This window comes from Phytophthora cinnamomi, assembly GCF_018691715.1.
Source record: "Phytophthora cinnamomi strain GKB4 chromosome Unknown Contig83, whole genome shotgun sequence".
Taxonomy (NCBI): Eukaryota; Oomycota; class Peronosporomycetes; order Peronosporales; family Peronosporaceae; genus Phytophthora; species Phytophthora cinnamomi.
The window spans coordinates 590,417-610,273 of record NW_027151016.1 but is presented as its reverse complement, the minus strand read 5'-3'; the positions used below and the strand labels follow the sequence as shown (position 1 = coordinate 610,273).

General features: G+C 49.5%; 2 protein-coding genes across 3 annotated transcripts; both read left to right on the top strand.

Moving 5' to 3' along the window:
* Positions 1–13,025: 13,025 nt before the first annotated feature.
* Positions 13,026–13,421, top strand: IUM83_11334 (putative secreted RxLR effector protein; the record flags this gene model as incomplete). The annotated part of the gene is made up of 1 exon (XM_067935885.1): positions 13,026–13,421. The coding sequence occupies one exon, from the start codon at positions 13,026–13,028 to the stop codon at positions 13,419–13,421; it is 396 nt and encodes a 131-aa protein (XP_067785013.1).
* A 163-nt stretch (positions 13,422–13,584) lies between these two features.
* On the top strand, positions 13,585–19,599 carry IUM83_11333 (putative carbohydrate-binding protein; the record flags this gene model as incomplete). 2 transcript variants are annotated; one of them, XM_067935884.1, is made up of 2 exons in its annotated part: positions 13,585–18,965; positions 19,042–19,129. In XM_067935884.1, 2 exons carry the CDS (start codon positions 13,585–13,587, stop codon positions 19,127–19,129), a joined length of 5,469 nt encoding a protein of 1,822 aa, XP_067785082.1. The 2 variants fall into 2 exon arrangements, with proteins under 2 accessions (XP_067785082.1, XP_067785081.1); XM_067935883.1 differs by having other exon boundaries at positions 13,585–19,599.
* Between the last annotated feature and the right edge of the window lie 258 nt (positions 19,600–19,857).

The following is a 19,857-nucleotide window of genomic DNA, read 5'->3' as shown; positions in this document are numbered from 1 at the left end:
TGCTGTAATTTAATGAAATTATATGTGTTTGAAATACATTTTAGGAAGTAATTACGTAGATAGTCATGTTGTATTAGGAAATTAGTATGTTTTCATTAGCATATTATCTGGATTTTATCTAGAGACTATATGCGCGCTTGAGCAGACAGATAAATCTTTTATCACAGGTATTTTCGTTGCTTAGACCATACAAAAGAGTAGGCATTTTATTTCAATCTCAACTGGGTAGGTCAATAATTTGTAAAAACGAACAGGCTATTCAAAATAACAGTCATAATTAAATCTTCAACATCACAGATCATATTCAACAGGGTACGGGATAAATCCATAATGGCACCTGCGTGAAGTCTTCAAAAAATACTTCCAAATAGTATTCCACTTGGATTTTGCACCGGTCTCATCCACGATACTCCGATCGTACCTCACTCGCAGAAAATGACAACATGAGGGCTCGTCTTCTGCAAACACTTATATACAGACAGTGAAAGACTGTATTCGAATGAGCGTGATGCCGCGTGACCGCCTCTTCCATCTTGCGGTCCAAAGGCTTATAGCTGTATGTTAACAAGCAAGAACACAAATGAACACTGTCAATAAAAATGCGTGTAGAACCGCAGAAATGCGTTACCTCTGCTGTTTCTGTGTCGGCTAAGGCTACTGCAGACAACTGGGAGCTCGCGACAAATTCGGCTTCCCTGCAGGCGGAAACCACACTGCAGCCTTGATCTTGCAGCTGAACGCGGTTGAAACCCTTCACTGCAGAGCTGAATGCTTGACCTTCTTGCTACACGCGGCTGAGAACTCGCAGTACCTTTATCTTGCTGCACGTAACTGCGATCTCGCGGCGGGATCGATCGTCGTGCTGAAAGCTCGCGGAGGATTGGTCTTGCTACTGCACACGGCTCAGAGGGGGGGGGGGGGGGGTCAGAGAACCTCTATTTTGTTAGGAATTAACTATAGAGTCCTGAAATTTCTGTAGGCTTTGCCTAATTGTTGCGTTATCCGGTGGTCATTTCGGGCTAGATTCTCGAATACAACGCCGACTTAATGTTTCCTTAAGCCTTGGAGGTAAGCTGTTGAACTCATACATCCCTGGGGTAATTGTACCTCGTCGCGACAGTTTGATTAAGTTCGCCGGGCCTGACACCTCTTGAATTCTGGTTGTTTCCCACATATATGAATTGAACTTGTTGAAGATACTTGGATCATCTGGGCGTTGGGTCGCCGGTGCAGCACCTTGAATCGTGACATGTACTGTGCTGGGGAGTGTGATTTGACGGAGCTTCTGCAGGGCTACTTGAAGGATTTCTCTTATCCACTCCTGAGTCGAACAGTAAACATGTCGTTCTTGTATTCCAATGACTGTGATCCTGTTCACTTGGCTGGGTCCTAGGAGTATCCAGGCCCCGCGATATTCATTCGGCTGTTTTACTATATGATATTGAATGATCCATGTTTGTAGAAATATCGCTTGCTGCAAAGGTGACACTCCCTTGAATACACTGTAGCATTGGGCCAGTCTAAATCCTTGATTATAGGTTGCCGTATTGGATGTCCACGCCAGAATTACGGCTGTTGTCTGAAAGTCTGCTGCCTTCCACACTATCTTTTCGCTTCTTTCTGATGTATCTGGACATTTTCAAAGATTTCCTTGTTACGTATTCTCCATAACATGCATTGTGTGCTTGTCGTCCAAATACGCCACAGAGTTTGCATCGCCTCGGTAAGCTCGTGCGACCATTCAGAGATTGAGCTTCTCGCAGCTGCCAAAAAAGTCTGGAGTGGTTGATGGGGTCGATCTATCTGCTGTAAAGCTTCGCAACTCGGTCATCTCCTGATGCGTTGGATGGTGGCCAAGCCATGATGGAATCCAGGCTAGCCAAACACCTTGCGCTCTTGCACAATCCCAGAGGATGTGTTCAATAGTCTCCAGTGATGTTGTGCAGTGTTCATACGAACAACGTCGATTACTGGGCCATCCGGCATGAAAGAAGTTCAAAGTTCTAGTGCAAATTCTGTAGATCGTCCATCGCTGATAGTCTGTCAAGATACCATCATGTTTCCAAATTACGGCTGGGCTTTGCCGCTGTGTAGCTTCTATCCATGGGTGTTTTTCCGCGGCATCTCTCATTCGATTGAGGATATGTTGTACAGAGAATTTGGGTTTTCGCCGAAGGCGTTTAGCTCGGATTTTTCGGATAGTTTGACGTAGATTTCGTGCCAAGGTTTTTGGCGGGGCTTCCCATGGTGTTGAATACAGACTTGGGTTGTCTTGGAAGGCAATCCCGCTAGTTCTTTCGACATACAGCAGCGTTGCGAAATCTTCATCAAATCGAGTGTCATGATTTCGCTCTGTGATTTTCCATGTCCATCCATCGTTGTATTGACTAAGTTGAAAAGCTTCTCCTCGTGGTACGGTGAGAGAAAATGCCGTCACCTTATGATACCACGTTGATACCCATTGATACTCTTTTTTCAAAGTGGGGAGATACCATGGGGTTACTGGATTTGGTAGTTGGGACCAAACCTTATCGGGAATACTCGAAAATATGCTTGCACACCACTTACGTATTTGACGATGGTGCTGTATCTTGAATGGGCGGAAGCGAATAGGTGGAATCAGAATAAATTCGCCAGGTCCTAAGCTTGATATTTCGAGATGTAATAATAAGCATGGATATATCAACGGAAAATCTCTCGCTTGCAGTGGTTTTCCTTTGTGATCAACAACACACGCATTGTCGCACCAGCTTCCTGCTCGTAGAAACCCGACAGTCCCGCCGTCCGGTTCCCCTGGAGTAGGTGCCTGTAGCGCACATTGGAGAGATCCGCTGTGATGCCAATAGCAGATCATAGTATCTTTGTTGCTCGCGACTCTATCAGCAGTTCCTGAAGATGGTTGAAGTTGCAGCCGTTCTGTTTGATCTGCCCAAACCTCATATCGTCCCAGTTCTTGGACAGTTGTTCTAGTTCCTTTATTCCATTTTCTTTGACAAGAACGTATCCGATTCCTCAACGTAGGTGTAAATACACAGCAGTCAGGCGAGTTGAATTGGTCGGGATGAGCAAGGGAGTGCCACGCCGCTGTGTAGCTATCTGGTGTAGATTGCATCCAATATTCTGCCTGATTCATACGTGTGATTTGGAGCGCCAATTCGATGTTTTGTAGACCTAAACCGCCTTGTTCTTCAGGAGCAAATACCAATCCGGGGGCTAACTTATGTCGAGCTTGTTCCTCTCCTATTGTTCCTTTCCAAATGAATCGTTTCTGTAGCTCTTCTAATTGGCGAAGCATTTTTGAAGTGATCAAAATGTGCTGGCCTGTAAATTGGATCGCTGGCAGTACTATCGTGTTAAATAAAACCACTCGTTGTTTAACAGAGTTGGTTACTTGTGTTGCCACTTGCAGTCGTTTTTTAATGTTTTCCACTCGAAGCTCCCAATTTAGGTCAGTAGTATCTTTTACTCCGAAATGGTACCCCAATATCCGTGTTGTAGCCGTTTGAGCCAATACTGGATATCCGTGGCATTTAGTCTGATGCCAAGCTGTATTGAGTGGTATCAATATACTTTGCTCGGTTGGACTTTCAACCCCGAGAGCTGACCAAAACGATTTAACATTGCGTTGACAGGTGCTAATTCTCTCGTTGCCGAAAGAAATATTGTACTGTCATCTACAAATCCGCTGAATGTATGTCGTCTTCCTCCTGATCCCGGAATTTCCACTCCTTTGATGGCAGGATGTGCTTGGATTGCTCTCCCTAGAAAATCAACAGCAAGGACGAAAAGTAAAGGTGCTAACGGACAACCCTGTCGTATGCCGGAGTTCACAGCCCGTTTACTTGATTCTTCTCCATTTACTATATAGCTAGCCATGGTTCCATTGTGAAGATTATGAAATACATCAAGAAATTGCTGGGGGAATCCATATTGCTCCAGCGCAGCCGCCATAAAGTTTCTGCATAGTGTGTCGTACGCCTTCTGGAGATCAACACAAAGAATCGCAGGGGAATCTGCCCAATCAATAGTAGGATCATCTATTACTGTTCGTAACAGCGCTTGAACCATTGTCACACTCCTTGTTAGTAATCTTCCCCTCACAAATCCCTGTTGCCCACTACTAATTAGTCGTGGTAAGAAGGGGTGAATTCGATTAGCGTAAATTCTTCCCAATATCTTGTATGCTGTGTTCAACAGAGATATTGGTCTATAGTCCATTGCGCTTTTTGAATCACCTTTTTTGCGAAGCGGTACTACCACCGCATCCAGGAACGATTTCGGGACTGCGGCACCGTTCTGAATATCCTGGTAAACCGCTGTGAGGATTCCTACCAGTTCGTCTTTGAAATCCTTGAAGAAATCGTGAGATAGTCCGGAGGAGCCTCCAGATTTATCCCGTGGAAGCTGATCTATTGCAGTTAGAACTTCCTGTTCTTCAATTGGTCTTGTCAATTTCGTTTGTTCCTCTGGTTGTAGTCGGTTTTGTTCAGGTACTTCGTGGAATTTTTCAGAGCATCTTGAATGTTATCGGGGCTAACTTTTGCATGAGATGCTCCTAATATATCGTTCCATTCTGATGCCATTCTTTCTGCTGTAGACATATTCTCAGTATAGAAGTGTCCCGGAGATGGATCAATGCCTGTTACGTATTGGTCCCGCTGCCAGTTAGCGTGTTTCTTGTAAAACTTCTTCAAATTAGAAGCAGTAGGTTGTATAGATCGACCAAAAGATCGACTACTCTGTCGTACTCGGCGATGCTGTGTTTTTAGTAGTATTTCAGTTCTTGTTGATGGTGGCGATCGGAGATTTGTCTGTAAACGGTCATAATAATGTTCGGTGTGTTCACGGTCCATACGGGCTACTTCACCAATCATTAACGAAAGTTGCCTCGCAAAAGTATCCCAGGCTACGGCGGGACTACTTTGGCGCTGGAATTCAGTGGTCAAACTTTTTAGTCGCTTTTGTATTTGAGTTTGCACCCATTCTGGCCTCGAACTACTGAATGGATATCGCGTAACCCCTTTTCGTTTTCGAGTCTGTGAATTTTGCATCATTAGCCACAACCGGAGCTCCTGATGGTCGGAGTAGCCAACTGGTTCACGTGCTTCAACCCACTGCGCTGTTCCGGCAATATCACTGCTAACGTAGAACCGATCGATCCTGCTAGCTGAGCGCTTTCGCCAGTATGTTTAGTGAGTAAGGGGGTCTAAGATATTGTCTTCATCTGCGTGAGATGAAAGTGTCACGGCATCCATCAAATTAAGATTATCAATTAGATGATGAAGTTCTTTGCTTTCACAGGCACCTAAACTAGGTAGTCCATCAACAAGACGATCCACCCGAGGATTTAGTACCGCATTGAAGTCCCCACCAAGTAATGTCGATATTTTTGAGTCCATCCAATCGTTCAAGTCAGAGAAGAAATCATTTCTTTTGATTCTATTTGTCGGTGCGTATATGTTTGCCAAGCACCAGTCATCAAATTGTACCGCAATTCTTCTGTCATTCCAATCATTCTGTTTCCATGGATGAATTCGTGCGGCAACGAGTGGTAGTAATAGTATTCCTACTCCTCCTGAGTTGGTTGCTGTAGTTGTCCAGTAACTAAGAGGATGAGGCGGTTGTTTTGCTCCACAAACGCGATTCCACATTTCGGTCATGTCTGCAATGTCTGCCTTCGTCTTCAAATGTGTGTCCTGAACAAAAATAATTTCTGCGGGAGCTACGTCGGTGCGTTGTGTCCACCCGCGCAACCATGCCTCCCGACGCTTGCTAATAAATCCTTGTAAATTTTGTGTAATAACCTGAAGTGCTGTTCTCCCTTTTATTCCTTTTCGCTTCAAATGCCCTGGAGTGTAAAACATTTCTGCAACGTTATGCAGGTCTGCATACAGATCCGGGAATAATTCTGTTACCGTCTTGGTTGACTGAGCTGGAATAATTATTGGATGTTCGGGGTTTGTTGCGGTGGGTAGATTGACCTATGCGCTAACGTCGATTCCAAGCTAGCTAGGTCACCGTCGGAATCTTGCCCATAAAATGCCTTTTTTAACCTGGAATCCTGTTTGAGTGCACCTTGTAAGATTTTGATCAAGGGTACTACCATGGCGTTTGTAGGGAATGGCCTCCCACTGATTCTAGCTAGCTCTGGACCGTAAGCGAAGGCTGCAATTATCATTCGAGTAAGGTGTGCTGCCTGAGCTTTTTTGCAGATCTTGAGTAGTTCATCTTTGTCAGCGTCATACTTTCGAAGCTTGATCCAGTAGTCCCTCCCATGAATATAGAAATCATTTATCATTTCGTCGCGTTCCGTCTTCAGATAATTAATCTCATTGTCTAGTTCAGTCTGTGCCAGTTCGTCATGTTGAGCAGTGCGAACCTCGATTAGGCCTTGAATTAGACAGTCGATTCGAAATCCTCTCGTCCAGTCTTGTAGAACGCTTGCATTTATTGAGCGAATAATATATTCGGGTGAGTCTACTGCTTGCAAGCTTTGCAATAGTTTCACAGGGTGAGCTTTAACCGCATTCTTCCATGTGGTAGTGTCTGCTGGAAGACCCGGAAAATTCAGGCTGCTTATCTGCTTCCAATCAGGTTCCAGCGCATTCCATTGCTTCCGTTGGCTAATCTCCCCCCGCCGACCAGCAGAAGCCGTTTTCTGATGGCTTGTAAATCTTCCTCCTCTTGGAGTGGTTAAATCGTCTCGGTGGATATCTGGAGGGACTGGGTCGTGCTTTGCGTCGCTTCTTGCCATCTCCGGTGGGGGCGACCATGATGATTCTTGCGATTCATCCATTTCAACGTCGCTGTCCTCTGGTGTGCTTGCGCTAGATATTCCGTTGGCATGAAGTTGTTGTTGCCAGTGTTGTAAAGTTTCAGCGTCAGCACTCGTCATTGTTTCCAAAGCCTGTCTCTGTGACGTGTTATTCCAATCAAGTTGTAGCAGTAACTTTTGTACTACTGGAGCAAGACCAAACGCTCCCGCATTCGAGAACTCTAGCGATTCTTTTGTTCGTGGTCCACCTGGTTCTTTAATTTTTTTCGACTCTTGTCGACCACCCTCTGGAAGACCTGACTGGTTTAGAACAGCAATTGGCTGGGCATCTGTGTTGCTCGTTGGTGCTTTAATGTTTTCTAGTGGGTTCAGCTGTGGAGGAGTTGCGTCCTCGGTTTTACTTTCTTCTTCACCAAGTTCTGGGGGCATGTCAAGACATGATGACTCCTCCTCTGTCTGAGGTTGATTAACCGGACGGTTTCCAAATTGTAGCCACTGGTAGTGCTCCGAACCATACTTTAGTACAATAGGCAGATGCTCTTTTCCTCTGGGATTCAGGCATTCTGCCTGAAGGAGTTCCAGCCACAACTGTGCCTCTGGTTCAGCGATCATTACTTCTTTAGCTGATTCCCAAATGAAGTTCGCTGTTTTAGCTGTGTACGGATCGAAGATCTGGTAGCTTGGCTTTGAAAGTCCATTCCGTGCTACTACTACAAAGATCGGTCGTTGTAGCAACTTGGCAGCTAGTCGTAGCGTAAAATCAGAACCCCAGAAGCTTCTGGCGATGAAAGCTGCACTCTTTGAGCTCGTTTGAGCTATATCTTCCATGTACTCCATCAGTAATTGCTTCGATTCCATTTCCGATAAGTTACTCGTATTTTTCATGCAAGCTAGTAATCGTAACTTACGTTCGTCGTGCTGGTACTCCTCGTCAAACCCATGCATCATAGCAATTTGCAAACCTTTCTTTAGTTTTGCGGTTAAGTTCTCGATGGCTTTCTGGTTTTCGGCTGTGGTGAAATCTGTGTTGAGTAGCGCCATGGCGATAGCATAGTATTGGCAATTTCCTGTTCCTGGTGTGGCTACGTCCTTTAGACCACAGTATTCAAGGACTTGGTGGCCTGCTGTCGTTGCCCATTCCAGGTCATCAATGACAAGATTGCGTAATTGTTCAGTGTCCTCCCACTTCGGTTCCGGGTTGCTGCGACTTATCGCTTCCATGATTAATCTCTGTTGTTTGGACAGTGCTGCTGGTCGACGAATTTGTCGTGGGCCACTATCTGTCGGCTTTACAGCTTCCTTTTCTGGTCGACCTTGCGATTCCTGCTGGGATCCGTCTTCGCTGACTAGATCTATCACGTTCTGTTGATGGTTGTCTGTGGACACTTGCAGTTCTGATGATGACAAACTCTTGCTCTGTATGTGATTGTAGCTGGCATTACTGCGTTTTCCTCGCGACTTCGGTGTGATCCACGTTGAGATAGGCGCTGGTACTGCTCTTGGGACTTCCGCTTGAGATTCGGCTTGGTTTCCGTCGTTATTGTTCGTGGCTAGCGAAGTAATAGGATGCTCAGTTACATCGTCGCGATGCTGTAGACTCGTCCACATACCTTCAAGCTCTTCGAAGCTAGTTATCGTTGATTTTTGCTTGATAAGTGTGGTGAGTTCTTGTGCATTTACTGTAATGCAGTTTGCTGTAGATTTCCATTGATCTGTTGAAGCTCGGCATTGAACAACCGTGTGGCCAGGCTTACCGCAATTGTAGCACGGAGAAGCTGGACTGCTACCAACGTGATGGACTAATAGTTTGGTTCCCAGCCAGTTAATAAATCTGATCCCCTCCAAAAAGGGCGGGCATCCTGGGGATCGAAAGAAAATTTCCCACGCTCCGGTTTGTAGTGTCTGGCGTCCCGAGGTAGGTTCTTGATACGTACTAAATTCTCCATCAAATCTCGATCGTAGAAATGCATCAACGGCTGCTTCATCTATGAATCGCGAGATATTGAGTAGTTTGATTTTGTAGCGATCATGTTGACGTTCATTGGTGATACCATCTCTCCCTATCTGGCGCGCCCAAACTCGTGCTGCGTTGTCACTTGGTGTTCCATCTCCAGAAGCGACCTCAGGGTGTATGTTTGTTAATACAAACCGCCTGCTTCGAAATGGGATGGACTTGTAAATTTTTGACCACTTGTCTGCAGCTTCTCTAGTCCAATAAATTAGGTGGACCGAGTGTTGCTGGGCATTGTAGCACACCTGCTTTGTCTCGCCTAGCATTTGTGTCAACTGTTCCATATTGAACCCTCGGCCTGTCGCTCCTTGAAGCACTGCATTGCATGGCCGATCTCGATTCTGAAAATCCGGGTAAACAGGGAATTGGCCCGGTAGTCGAAACATTAGTTCTCCTTCAACCTGAGCGTGGATAGTATTCTGAATTACTCGTAGCATCTCGTTGTTGCATGTGCGCTTCAGAAATTGAGGTAGCTCTTGGGCTAGAATTGTGCCTTCAAGCAGGCCTTGAATAATTATTTTTTCTGTAAAAGTTGGCTCTCTCAGTTCGGTTGGAAATTCATACGGCGTATCGTAGACGATCCGCATTTCAGCGATTTCTTCTGGCGAGTATACAGCGGTTTTGAATCGAACAATATTTGAATGTTGTTCTTCTCCCATCGGATCGTCGTCATCTTCGTGGGTATTTTTGAGCAACGGGTTATTGGACCATGGGTTTTCATTGCGTGCGTAGTGTACCTTGATCTCACTTTCTTTCAAAGAAATACCATCCAGTAGAGTTCGCCTACTGTCGAAAATGGATGTAGCAAGACCCTTGAGTCGTCGCAGCCATATTTGAGCCGTACCATCGTGCTGCACCACTTCTAACTTGAAGAGCCGGATCAGACCTCGAAGTTCTTCTTGTTGGAGAATGGGATAATGAGATTTTTCTTCTGACAACTCCTTTTGGTCTTGTTGCTTGAACGCCATCGTGAACATTTGCTGCATGACTTGATTGCGTGTGTGTTCTTCTTGCTCATTCATCTGTTCACCTTGATCAAATGTTCTCTCCATCTCGACCACCAGTTCACTGAAGGGGGCTTGTTTCTCTGGTATCCCTTCCGGGTTCTGGCTCTTGTTCTCGGAGGGCTCAGCTTCCGGCTCGATTTCTCCAACTGGTGGTGGTGTAGCTGGCGGTTGTCGCTCCGTTGATACAATTGCCTCCTGATGCATTATCTTCACGACCTCTTCTTGTCCACTCTGATCTTCAGCCTTCTCTGGTTCCTTTGGTTGCTTTGTCGCCGTTGTTTTGTCTTGGTGGAGGACGCCAGGGTCCGGTGGGTGATTTCGGGTCCCCATGGTGCACGGAGATGGCACGATCTTAGTGCTCCCAATTGAAGACCTTATAGTTTAACCAAGCTTAAACTTCAAGGGTCGCTCGAATGCTGCTCCTTTTGGTGTCGGTTGGCTAGGTGGTGTACTCCCACGCACCACAGGTTGGTTCTTGTGCGGCTGGTCGGTCTGCGCGACTGGTCGCAAAAACGGAAGTGCACACGGCTCAGAACTCGCTGCAACTTTTCACGTGGAGAGCTTGTTCGTTGCCGTGAAAGGGGTGCTGACAGAAATTGATTTTTGGCCAATTAGAGTACAGTATCGGTTTGATGGCGGTTCCATCAATAGCTCAAAAACGGCAAATTTGGTCGGGAAGCACAATACCACGACACACGAAACCGTATCGAAACAAACTGCAACTGTCCAAAGATAGTTGGAATAGCGCAGATTTCTTATCTGCTAAGAACGTTTCCATAGCCATATTGGGTCAAAAGTTACAGGCTGTCAAAGTTGGGTAATCTGTTTTTGGCCTTAAACTCATGACTTGCCTTAACTTTTAAGTTTTAAAAAAGTCGCCACTCATCGTCATCGAACCCGCTGTAGTACAGCGTACGGCCTGTACCGCTGAAACAATTGCCTAATTATATGCAGCGCCGCTGTTCACGCGCCTCCCGGGGGTCGGTGGACATTCATAATCAATTCGCGTAACGGTACATGGCCGTACACGTAAAGGCTCGTAAGCTTATGGAGCTTACAAAGAATCCACATGTACTGTGACCCCTTGCTTTTTAACAGGTGATCCAGTTAAGAAGAGGGAAAAAAGGGCCCAAAATGGGGAAAATCGTCGAGCCAAGTAATTGCGGTCTTTATTTTCAGGTCGTGAAACTAGCATCATCAGATAGATCGATATTTCAAACCTATAAATATGCTGTCTTTATTTACTTGAACGCAGCTCACATCTTAGCATGAGCACTCGAAAACAGCGCATCCGCTTGATTGCCCTTGGTGTGAATGCGATGCATGTCTAAATTCGGAAAACGAGGAGGTAGAGCGGTCTGCATTGCCCCATCTCTCCACAATGTGTAGCTTCGTCTCCACAAGGACGACAAGACGGCGGTGGGCTCGTGGGAGGGTGAGAACAATTTGTCCATCGCGCAGTTCGGCAGGGAGAGCGCGCAGTAAGCACCGTCTTCGGTCCTTGCACTCGGTCTCTGTGGCTCAGGTAATGAGCGGATAGATTCCGCCACCAGAGTCTTCTCGTCCCCCCTCCATTTGGAATTCTGCGCCACTGAGAAATCCCCCCCCTCCAACCAGTGTTGGATAAAGCCGCGGCTTTATTTTCGGCTTTTCGGCTTTATCGATTTTTTAGCCGATCGGCTTTATAATTTAGCCGCGGCTTTATCGATAAAGCCGCGGCTTTATTTGTGGGGCAAGTGGCGGCCAATATCCGGACATTACCGGACAAATCGTACCTAATTGGGCTGTCGGAGCTGGCCGTGGAAACTCCAGCCGTCGAAACACTATCACTGACGTCATCCCCCTGATGTCGGGTCCTCGCCACATTGGGTCTGGGTATAGGCCGCAGGGCGCTGCGCATCAACGCTTCGTGAAGAGTAACACATTCAAAGGGAGGAGGGGCAACCTTGCGCAGTGTGACTGCCTCAAGGTAGTACTCACAACGCTTGAGGTGGCTCACATAGTTGGTATCTCGCCCTATGACGATCTTGGGCGCGGGTGCAGGATCAGATCTTTGTTCGTCGCCGTAAGCTGCATGACAATGCTTGCACCAAAGCTGGAGCCTGTCGCCCTTCTTCGGTAAGCCCGTCTCAATGAACTGCTGCCGCTCGTAGCCCTGGAGGCGCCCCATCGTGCCAGGGTAGGCTTGTTGTATGAGTAGGCTGGCTGTATACTGATTTGGACAGGAACTTGAGGGGGGGTTGTGTTGTGGTGCTCACCTGAGCAGGAACTTTCCGAAACACAAACCCCACACAAATTAGCCGAGTATACAAGTAGGTATAGCCTCTCGTATACCGTTGTATAGCCAATCTCGCGGAGTTATCTTCGGCTTTATAGGGCCGGCTCTATTCGGCTTTTTGAATTTGCTTGCGGCTTTATCTAGCAAATCGCGACAGAGCCCGAAATAAAGCCGCAAGGGTGCGGCTTTATCCACACTGCTCTAACGCATCGAGACCCGAGCAGTCTGTACCACTATCAAATGTCTCATACCTTCAAATCCCTACAAATGCTTCAAACAGCGCTAGTATCGGCATGCTGCTTGCATGCCTTGCCATGGCACAACCAGTGCAGCTACGAAAGCCGGGCTTGATTCATTCGTCATTAGATATTCTAGTTATGTTCCGACTAAAATTTCATTGAAATAGGACAATTTCCGCATTTAATTTTTTTTTAGTTTCCCCCCCAAAAGTCCCCCTCTTAGCTGGATCGCCTGTTAATTTTTAATTTTCTTTTAAAAGAAAGAAAGGAGCGAAGTGTTCGTGTACGTTTTGGTGATCAATCGAACTTTGACTGTACAGTAACTTCACGTGGTATTCGTGATAAGCTGAATTGTTCAACATGCCGATCCTAATCCGCGAGTCCGGCTGTCTGACAGATCGCAAGTGCAATAAATGCCTCAGACCAGACGACGTCTCTGCAATGAAGAGTCTTCATCTCGACATTCATGAAGTGCAGAGCTGTACTACATGTAGTACACTCGTTGCCAACTGTTTTCCTGACATGCTACCGTAACCAATGTGCACTCCCGTTTCCTGTGTTCCCCGCGTAGAACCGCTGAGTGCAAAGCCCAATTTGAGATCACACCGTACATAAGTTACAGAATGACTCGCTGCACGTGGGTGATGATGAACTCACTGTGGAATCCGCGGTTCGGAACTCAAGTCTCGGGCCCTCGACTGTTGTTTGACTCACGATGCGTTTCGGCTACGTCTTGTTGGTGGTAGCAGCTACCGTCTTCGCATTTAGCTGCGACGTCACGTCGGCGGCGACCGAGTCGAGCCACACCCTGCGCTCCGCGGACGACGTCCCAAGCTCTCGCCTGCTCCGGACTACCGAGGCTGAAAATCCAGCGCAACGACGACTGGTAAAGAAGCTCCCCCTGACCTATATCCAGGAGCTGGTGAACGACGACAAGAAGCTCGTAGCGGCCCTAACGTCGTGGCAGGAAGGCAAAGTCACCGTGAAAGGGCTGGCCAAGTCGCTGGACCTTAGCACGAACCGATTTAAGTGGTTCCGGAATATTCGGAACCGCGGCAAGGTTGACCAGGCTACCGTGCTCGAAAAGTTCCGCGCTCACATGGGCCAGTAGAGCTGCGGGACTTACTTACACACTTGCAAGACGAGTACCTACGCCACTATAGAGACAATAACCTAAAATCTACTCTACATGTTGCTGTCCACTCCAAAGCCTCCGCTAATTGCCAACCGTCACTCACTCCACCAAGCGTCGGTGTCTGAAAGCAGATCGAGCCATGGCGAGGTCTGCAGCACGCGCAGTATCGCTGTTGAGGGCTATCGCTTGCCTGCTATTGGCATTGTTGAGCCTCGACCGGCAATGCGTCGGTGCTGCGTCGCTCGCGGACGACTGGTACTCGCCCACCCGTTGCAACGAAAAGTCCTCGACCTCTGCGTGCCGCAGCTACGAGCGCTGCAAGGCCACCCACCGCTGCGCGCGAGGGGACGAGGACTACGAGATCAAAGCTGCCGACTTGAGGAGCTTCACGAGGCAGTTCGCGGGCGGCGAGCGGCAGCGAATCGCCCTCATGAACGACTTCGAGGACTGGAAGTCGGGCACTCACCGCTGGCGATTCCAGAGTCGGAGCCTCAGCAACAACAGCAGCAACTACGACGACAGTATGCTGGAACCCACGGCGTGGATCGGCTGGGACACCTTCAACTTCCCCGTGATCGGGTCGCTGGAGCTCGTAGCAGGTTATTTGGTGTTCGACACGGACCGCGCGAAGCTCTGGGGCGACGTTCAACTCGACGGGGTCGTGACGACCACGAGACTCGGAGGAACTTCCGTCGCGGTGTTCAACTTCATGACGGTATATCTTGGATCAGCCGTCCGGGTGCGATTCCTGGGCAGTCGAGCTGTTGCGATTCTGAGTCGCAGCAGCTTCATCGTGGACACGGATCTGAAGGTTCGACCGGGGACGCTCGGAGGGTTCCCAGGAGGCGGATTCATTGGGTCAGGTACCAACTTTCCCGGCGTCAACAACAACCAGAACGGGCCGGGGAGTGCGAGTGTCCGGGTGTATGTGAAGACGATGTCGACGTGGGGTAAACACGTGCCGGAAGTTCAGGAGATCGAGACGTCGGCGGCTGCGGGCCAGAAGCTGCAAGGACACTTCATACTGCGATTTCCGAGTGCTGGAAGTGCGGGGCTGAGCACCGAGACGATCGCGTACGACGCCAGCGCGCTGGATGTGCGACGTCGACTGGAAACAGCGTTCCCGGATATCGGAGACTTGAATGTCGAGCGGGATGACACGCTCGAGCAGGTGCCGGAGATCGGTCGGCTGTGGCGCGTGACGTTCCTGTCAGCTGTGGGAAACGTGCCGCAGCTCCAAGCCCAAAGTTTCCTCACTGGACTGGAGTCGAAGGTTGTCACGCGCACGATAGTGAACGGCAACGAGCTGTCGGGTTCGTTTCAATTGGGCTTTCTCGGTAGTTTCACGCGGTGGCTGGATCACAATGTTGAGGCTGATGAACTGCGAACAGCTTTGCTCGAGGACTTCCCAGCTCTGATTGACGCCCGCGTGACACGCACAGATGCCAAGGATTTATGCATGCAAGGGTCTACACTACCGGACCAAACAGCGAGTTCGTCCATTGTTGCGTTAGACCCGAACGTCGACCAGGGGCTCTATCGATCCTCCGAATGGCAGGTGCCTGAAAATGAACTCGTCGAAGTGCTGGATAGCACGAAAAGTTACCCTGCTAAACGCTGTCGAGCAGGGCGTGGAGCTGCTGGAGGTTTTGTTTGGAAGCTGCAGTTCTGGACGCGAGAGGGGAATGTAGCACCGAGGACGCCGACGTCAAGTAGTATCACGGATGTCACTCCTCCAACAGCTTTGACCGTGGATTTCTCGAAACTTCAGGGCCTCCAATCTGTTGCTCAGATCGTTGACTCACAGTGCTTCTCATTAGCATTTGGTGGTGCTGGAGCCTCATTTGCAAGTCCTGGAGGTGTTGGCTATACCGATTCTTCACCGTGGGTAGCTCCAGTGTACGGAGACGAGCAAGTGACCGACCTATTGGGAGGCAGTGGCGGAGCCGGAGGTGGGCAGGAACCATTTGACGTCTTTCCAGTGGTGCAGCCCACCCAAGGTGGTGCTGGTGCTGGTGCCATTTTCCTATCAGCGATCAACGACATCCTCATCGGCCCCAATGCTACAATATCTGCTAACGGTGGAAACGGGAGCTCGGCGTATACACCAGGAGGTGGCGGATCGGGTGGAACAGTGTTGATAGTAAGTGGGGCCACGGTCTCCCATCATGGAGCTCTGGAAGCTGTGGGTGGGCATGGAGGACATGAACATATCACTGGAGGAATTGGGGGAGGTGGTGGTGGCAGTGGCGGACGGATTGCCATATACGCGCAGAGCTATTCATCGTGGGGAGAGGGAAGTTTGCAAGTAAGCGGTGGGGCCTCACCCGACCATGCAAGAAGCGGCGGTCGTGGTTCTGTATACATAAAAGTTCGCACCGAGCTGGCCATGCGTGTAGACACCTCGATGGGGGCTGCTGGTACGGCCAAGTCGCTTCTTGTGCATGGAAGCGAGGGATACGCGAGTGGGTCGTTGTATTTGTCACCGGAAGCACGTCAGGTGTCTCGAAATGGACCTCGTTTCAAACTGGCAGATCCCAGTCAGCCCACACGCATCTCGTACTTCGTTCGAGTGAGCAACCTCGGTCGTGGCACGCTAACTACAAACCGTGGTGCCATCTTCGGAGTACTTCGAAATGACTCCATCCAAGTAAATGACGAAATCATGATCGCAATTGCTTTGGTGGACGGCAGCTTCGTACACGAGGCTAACACATATCAATGGCCGCGACATATTTTCCAGGACAAAGTTCAAACTGATCGTTGGTACAAACTGGATATGACGCTCAATTGGCAAGCTCACACATATTCCATCCGTCTGAACGACGTGTTGAAAGTGAATGCAGCCGGGTTTCAGGGCGAAAGCGTAGCTGCGCTGAGTCTCAATAATTTCCATGCCATGTCGACGTGGTGGGACGAAATTTACGTGGGAGACGACTATCTGTTAGGCTTCTCCTGTCCGTGGATCAGACAAGTCGCAGATACGGCGGCTGCAGACGCTGCTGATGAGAATGACGGCGCAGTTATCACGACAAAGCGTACATGGCGCAAATTATGGCCAGCCACATTTCAAACCCCATCGACGACGACATACTACCCCATGGTTCACCACGAAAGCCACTTGTCAAGACAGGAAGTATACACACACGATAATGGCGGCATTGATCCCTTTGACGGAGCTCCACATCGATCGTTTTTCAATGACATACGCGAGCAAGAGAGTGAAAGCCCGGACCAAAGCAGCTACGAGGAGCAGCAAGCCGAAACACTGACGGGGGATGAAGATGAAGAAGTCATCTCGCATGCCGAGCTGCTGACAATTGAGGGCCTTCCACTCGATAGTACTATTGTGCAGCCTCTGGAGACTGGAATCGATTGGGAGGCGAGTGTTGGCGCTACTAGTGCTAATTCCGCGATGCCAGAGCCTGATGCCCCTCCTCACCCAAGCATTTACTGGTACTCAGAAGTGTTTAATGATAGTACGGGGCTCGGGGGTATCGGTGCGTGCTCTAGTATTGATTACAACGAGTGGCGCAACGAAGGTTTAATGCTGCATTTCACGAATCTAACCGACCCATTTGGAAATCGTCAAGAAGATAGCAGTGGTCTGCTGGCAGACCGCCCTAAAGTGATCTTCAATCGAGCTACCCAGCGCTTTGTCATGTGGATGCACGTCGATAGTGCTTCGCAGTCTGCAGCGAACACTATGGGGCTTACAGGCGTGGCCAGCAGCGAATATCCGAATGGGCCTTTCGAGTTCGTCCACAGCTTATACCCAGACGCAGCCCCGTTGGAAGCTCCGGGAGGGCAGACTATCAACGAGACGCATGACCAGACTGTGGCTATAATCCCGTCATCTACCGGCGAAAACACGGCGTACATCGTGCGAACTTACTACAAAACGGTAGAGTACTGGCTGCCCCGCCCTGTCATGGATCCGCTTTGGCAGAGCGTACAGAAGCCAAGCGATAGTGGCGACGGAGAAACAGTCACTGACTTTGGCTTGAGCTATCATCGAGCTTTTCATCACATGGGCTACGACGACCCGACGGATATTTATCTGCAGCGATGGCGCATGGAAGACACTCCGTGGGAAGTTATATGCTGCTCCCTTGTCAATGTAAGCGACTGTGTGTCGGTGACGGAGGTGCCACAGCAGCCAGAGGATATTTGTCCGGATGGAATGAAGAAGAAGGCAATTTTGGGTCAGGCTCAAACGCAATCGAGTAATTCTTCAGCTTCTGCCGTCGTGGAAACTCGCTATACAGACCCAAACGACGATGCCAACAGCGCCTTCGTGCCTACCTCGTCCGTGCGATCGTACACGTCGTGGGGGTTTCAAGTTCTCAACACCAAAACGTGGCGTGGCAATTACTTCGACGCGCTTAGCACCAACATCACGCTGTTCATTTTCAAGCGCTACACTGGAGAACGCCGACGCCTCGAAATTGACCAGGACCCCACCATCCAGTACACGTACCCAAACGAAGAGGAACTGACCCAGAATGTGATTCTGGCCAACGACACAGAAACCCTGGACGAACTTCTGGGCACATTAGGTGTGCCTGTCAGTCTCGCCTTCAAGAGCAAGTATTCGTCATTTGATCTCGCTGAGATCGATCGCAACGGCGATGGGAAAATTACGTCATACGAGATAGCAGAGCTGGAAGAGCAGAAAGCTCTCAAGAAGCTAACCGATCAATTGGTGGACGCGTTGATCGCAGACTTTAACGTCATGAAATGGGCGCAAGTCGACATACTGGACGCGAACGGTGACGGGTTAATCACATACAACGAGTTCGAGAATTGGGTGGGCCTCGACCCGAATCTGCTCTTCGACCGCTTTGATCTAGACAAGAATGGGTACTTGGACGAGAACGAGCTAGCCCGCTCGTTGTGGTACCGCCAGATGCCGCGGCTGGATGCCGCCATCTTCATGTTGGATCCGTCGTTCGATGGTCGAGTGTACTACGAGCGATTCCGTTCGTTGCTACTGCAAGCTCCTGACTACATTTTCGAGATGTATGACTTCGACAGTTCTGGCACACTATCACAGTTTGAGATCGGGCTTATGGAGAAAGACCTGGGCTCCGCTTTCGCACGTCCTGAAGTGTTCGCAGCGCTGACCAATACGACAACTAATACAATCACGAAGTCGGCCTACGCAGCGTGGTTCAGTGCAACGACTAGTCTTGTAGACGACGCCCGCAACAAGCTCAAGGTGGACAATGCAGTCCACGCCACTGGTCCAGACCGCCTGACCGGTCCGTTGCACGTGGTGGAGCGACGCCGAGCCAAGTACGTCGCCATCAGCGCTCTCACAGACGACTACCTCAACACCCGAGGCCTGCTACGCGAAGTTGAGGGCGACTTTGAAGGTCGAGAGGCACTGCTCAACTACTTTGCCTTCAGTCAAGGCCTGTTTGACCTGGCAGACTCTGCTGACGGAGCTGTGCTAGGTGACGAGATCAAGCCCTTCCGCGAGCTCCTGTCGTCAGTTATGCTGGGCGATCGTGCCTCGTATTGGAATGGCCGCCACTGGGAAGGTCGACCGTCAGCACCAGCACTGTTCACTTACGGTTCACAGTGCTTCCAGGTTGCAGGATTGGATGGATCTATCGTGGACGAACAAACGAGTGGTTGTTTGCCGTGCCGCACAACGTCTCCGTACGCCTCGGACGTAGTCGACCAGTATCAAGCGTTGGCACGGGGCACGGAGCAGTGCGAGCCGCAGAAGGAACTGGACGCGTACATCAAGGAGTTCGACCAGCAAGTGTCGATTCAACTGCAGTACCAGCAGCAGGCTCAGTTCGGCGCGCAGGGGCTGCAGCAGCACATGTCGCCGTGCTACAACCAGTCCCAGTTCTTCCCGTGCGACGTACAGAAAGTCTTGGATGGAAACGTGGCCGACACGCTGCGCAACTGGACTGCACGCGAGACCCCGCAGAACTTAGCGTGGGAGAAGCACCCTAACAACGTTGGGTCGTCCGTCAAAATCCGCGCCGACGACTTCCAGCTCGAGTCCACGGGGCCGTCATACATCGAGAGGTTTCCACTGCGCGAGCGTGAGCCTCTGAATGCCGACGATCCTTTGAATAGCCTCGTGGTATATGAACCAGACGAGCTCGCAGACGTTCTAGGCGGAGGGCGATGATCGGAATACTCGTCTGCGCAGTGAACTGTAGTGTTCATGAATCATGAATGCTCATAGATTTCAACGTCCATGTATTGTGCCGTGTGTGCGCATTTCAAATGAAACACGTACATGAACGGCATAGCCGCGCAATCTGTTCCTCGCGACTAAAACCATCGCACTTGCGCTTGTTGTGACCGGCAAATCCATAGTTTGAGAGATGTGCAAAGGGCGACTAGGCGCTTGCTCGCTCTTACTTTTCTTACGCTTCTTCTCAGG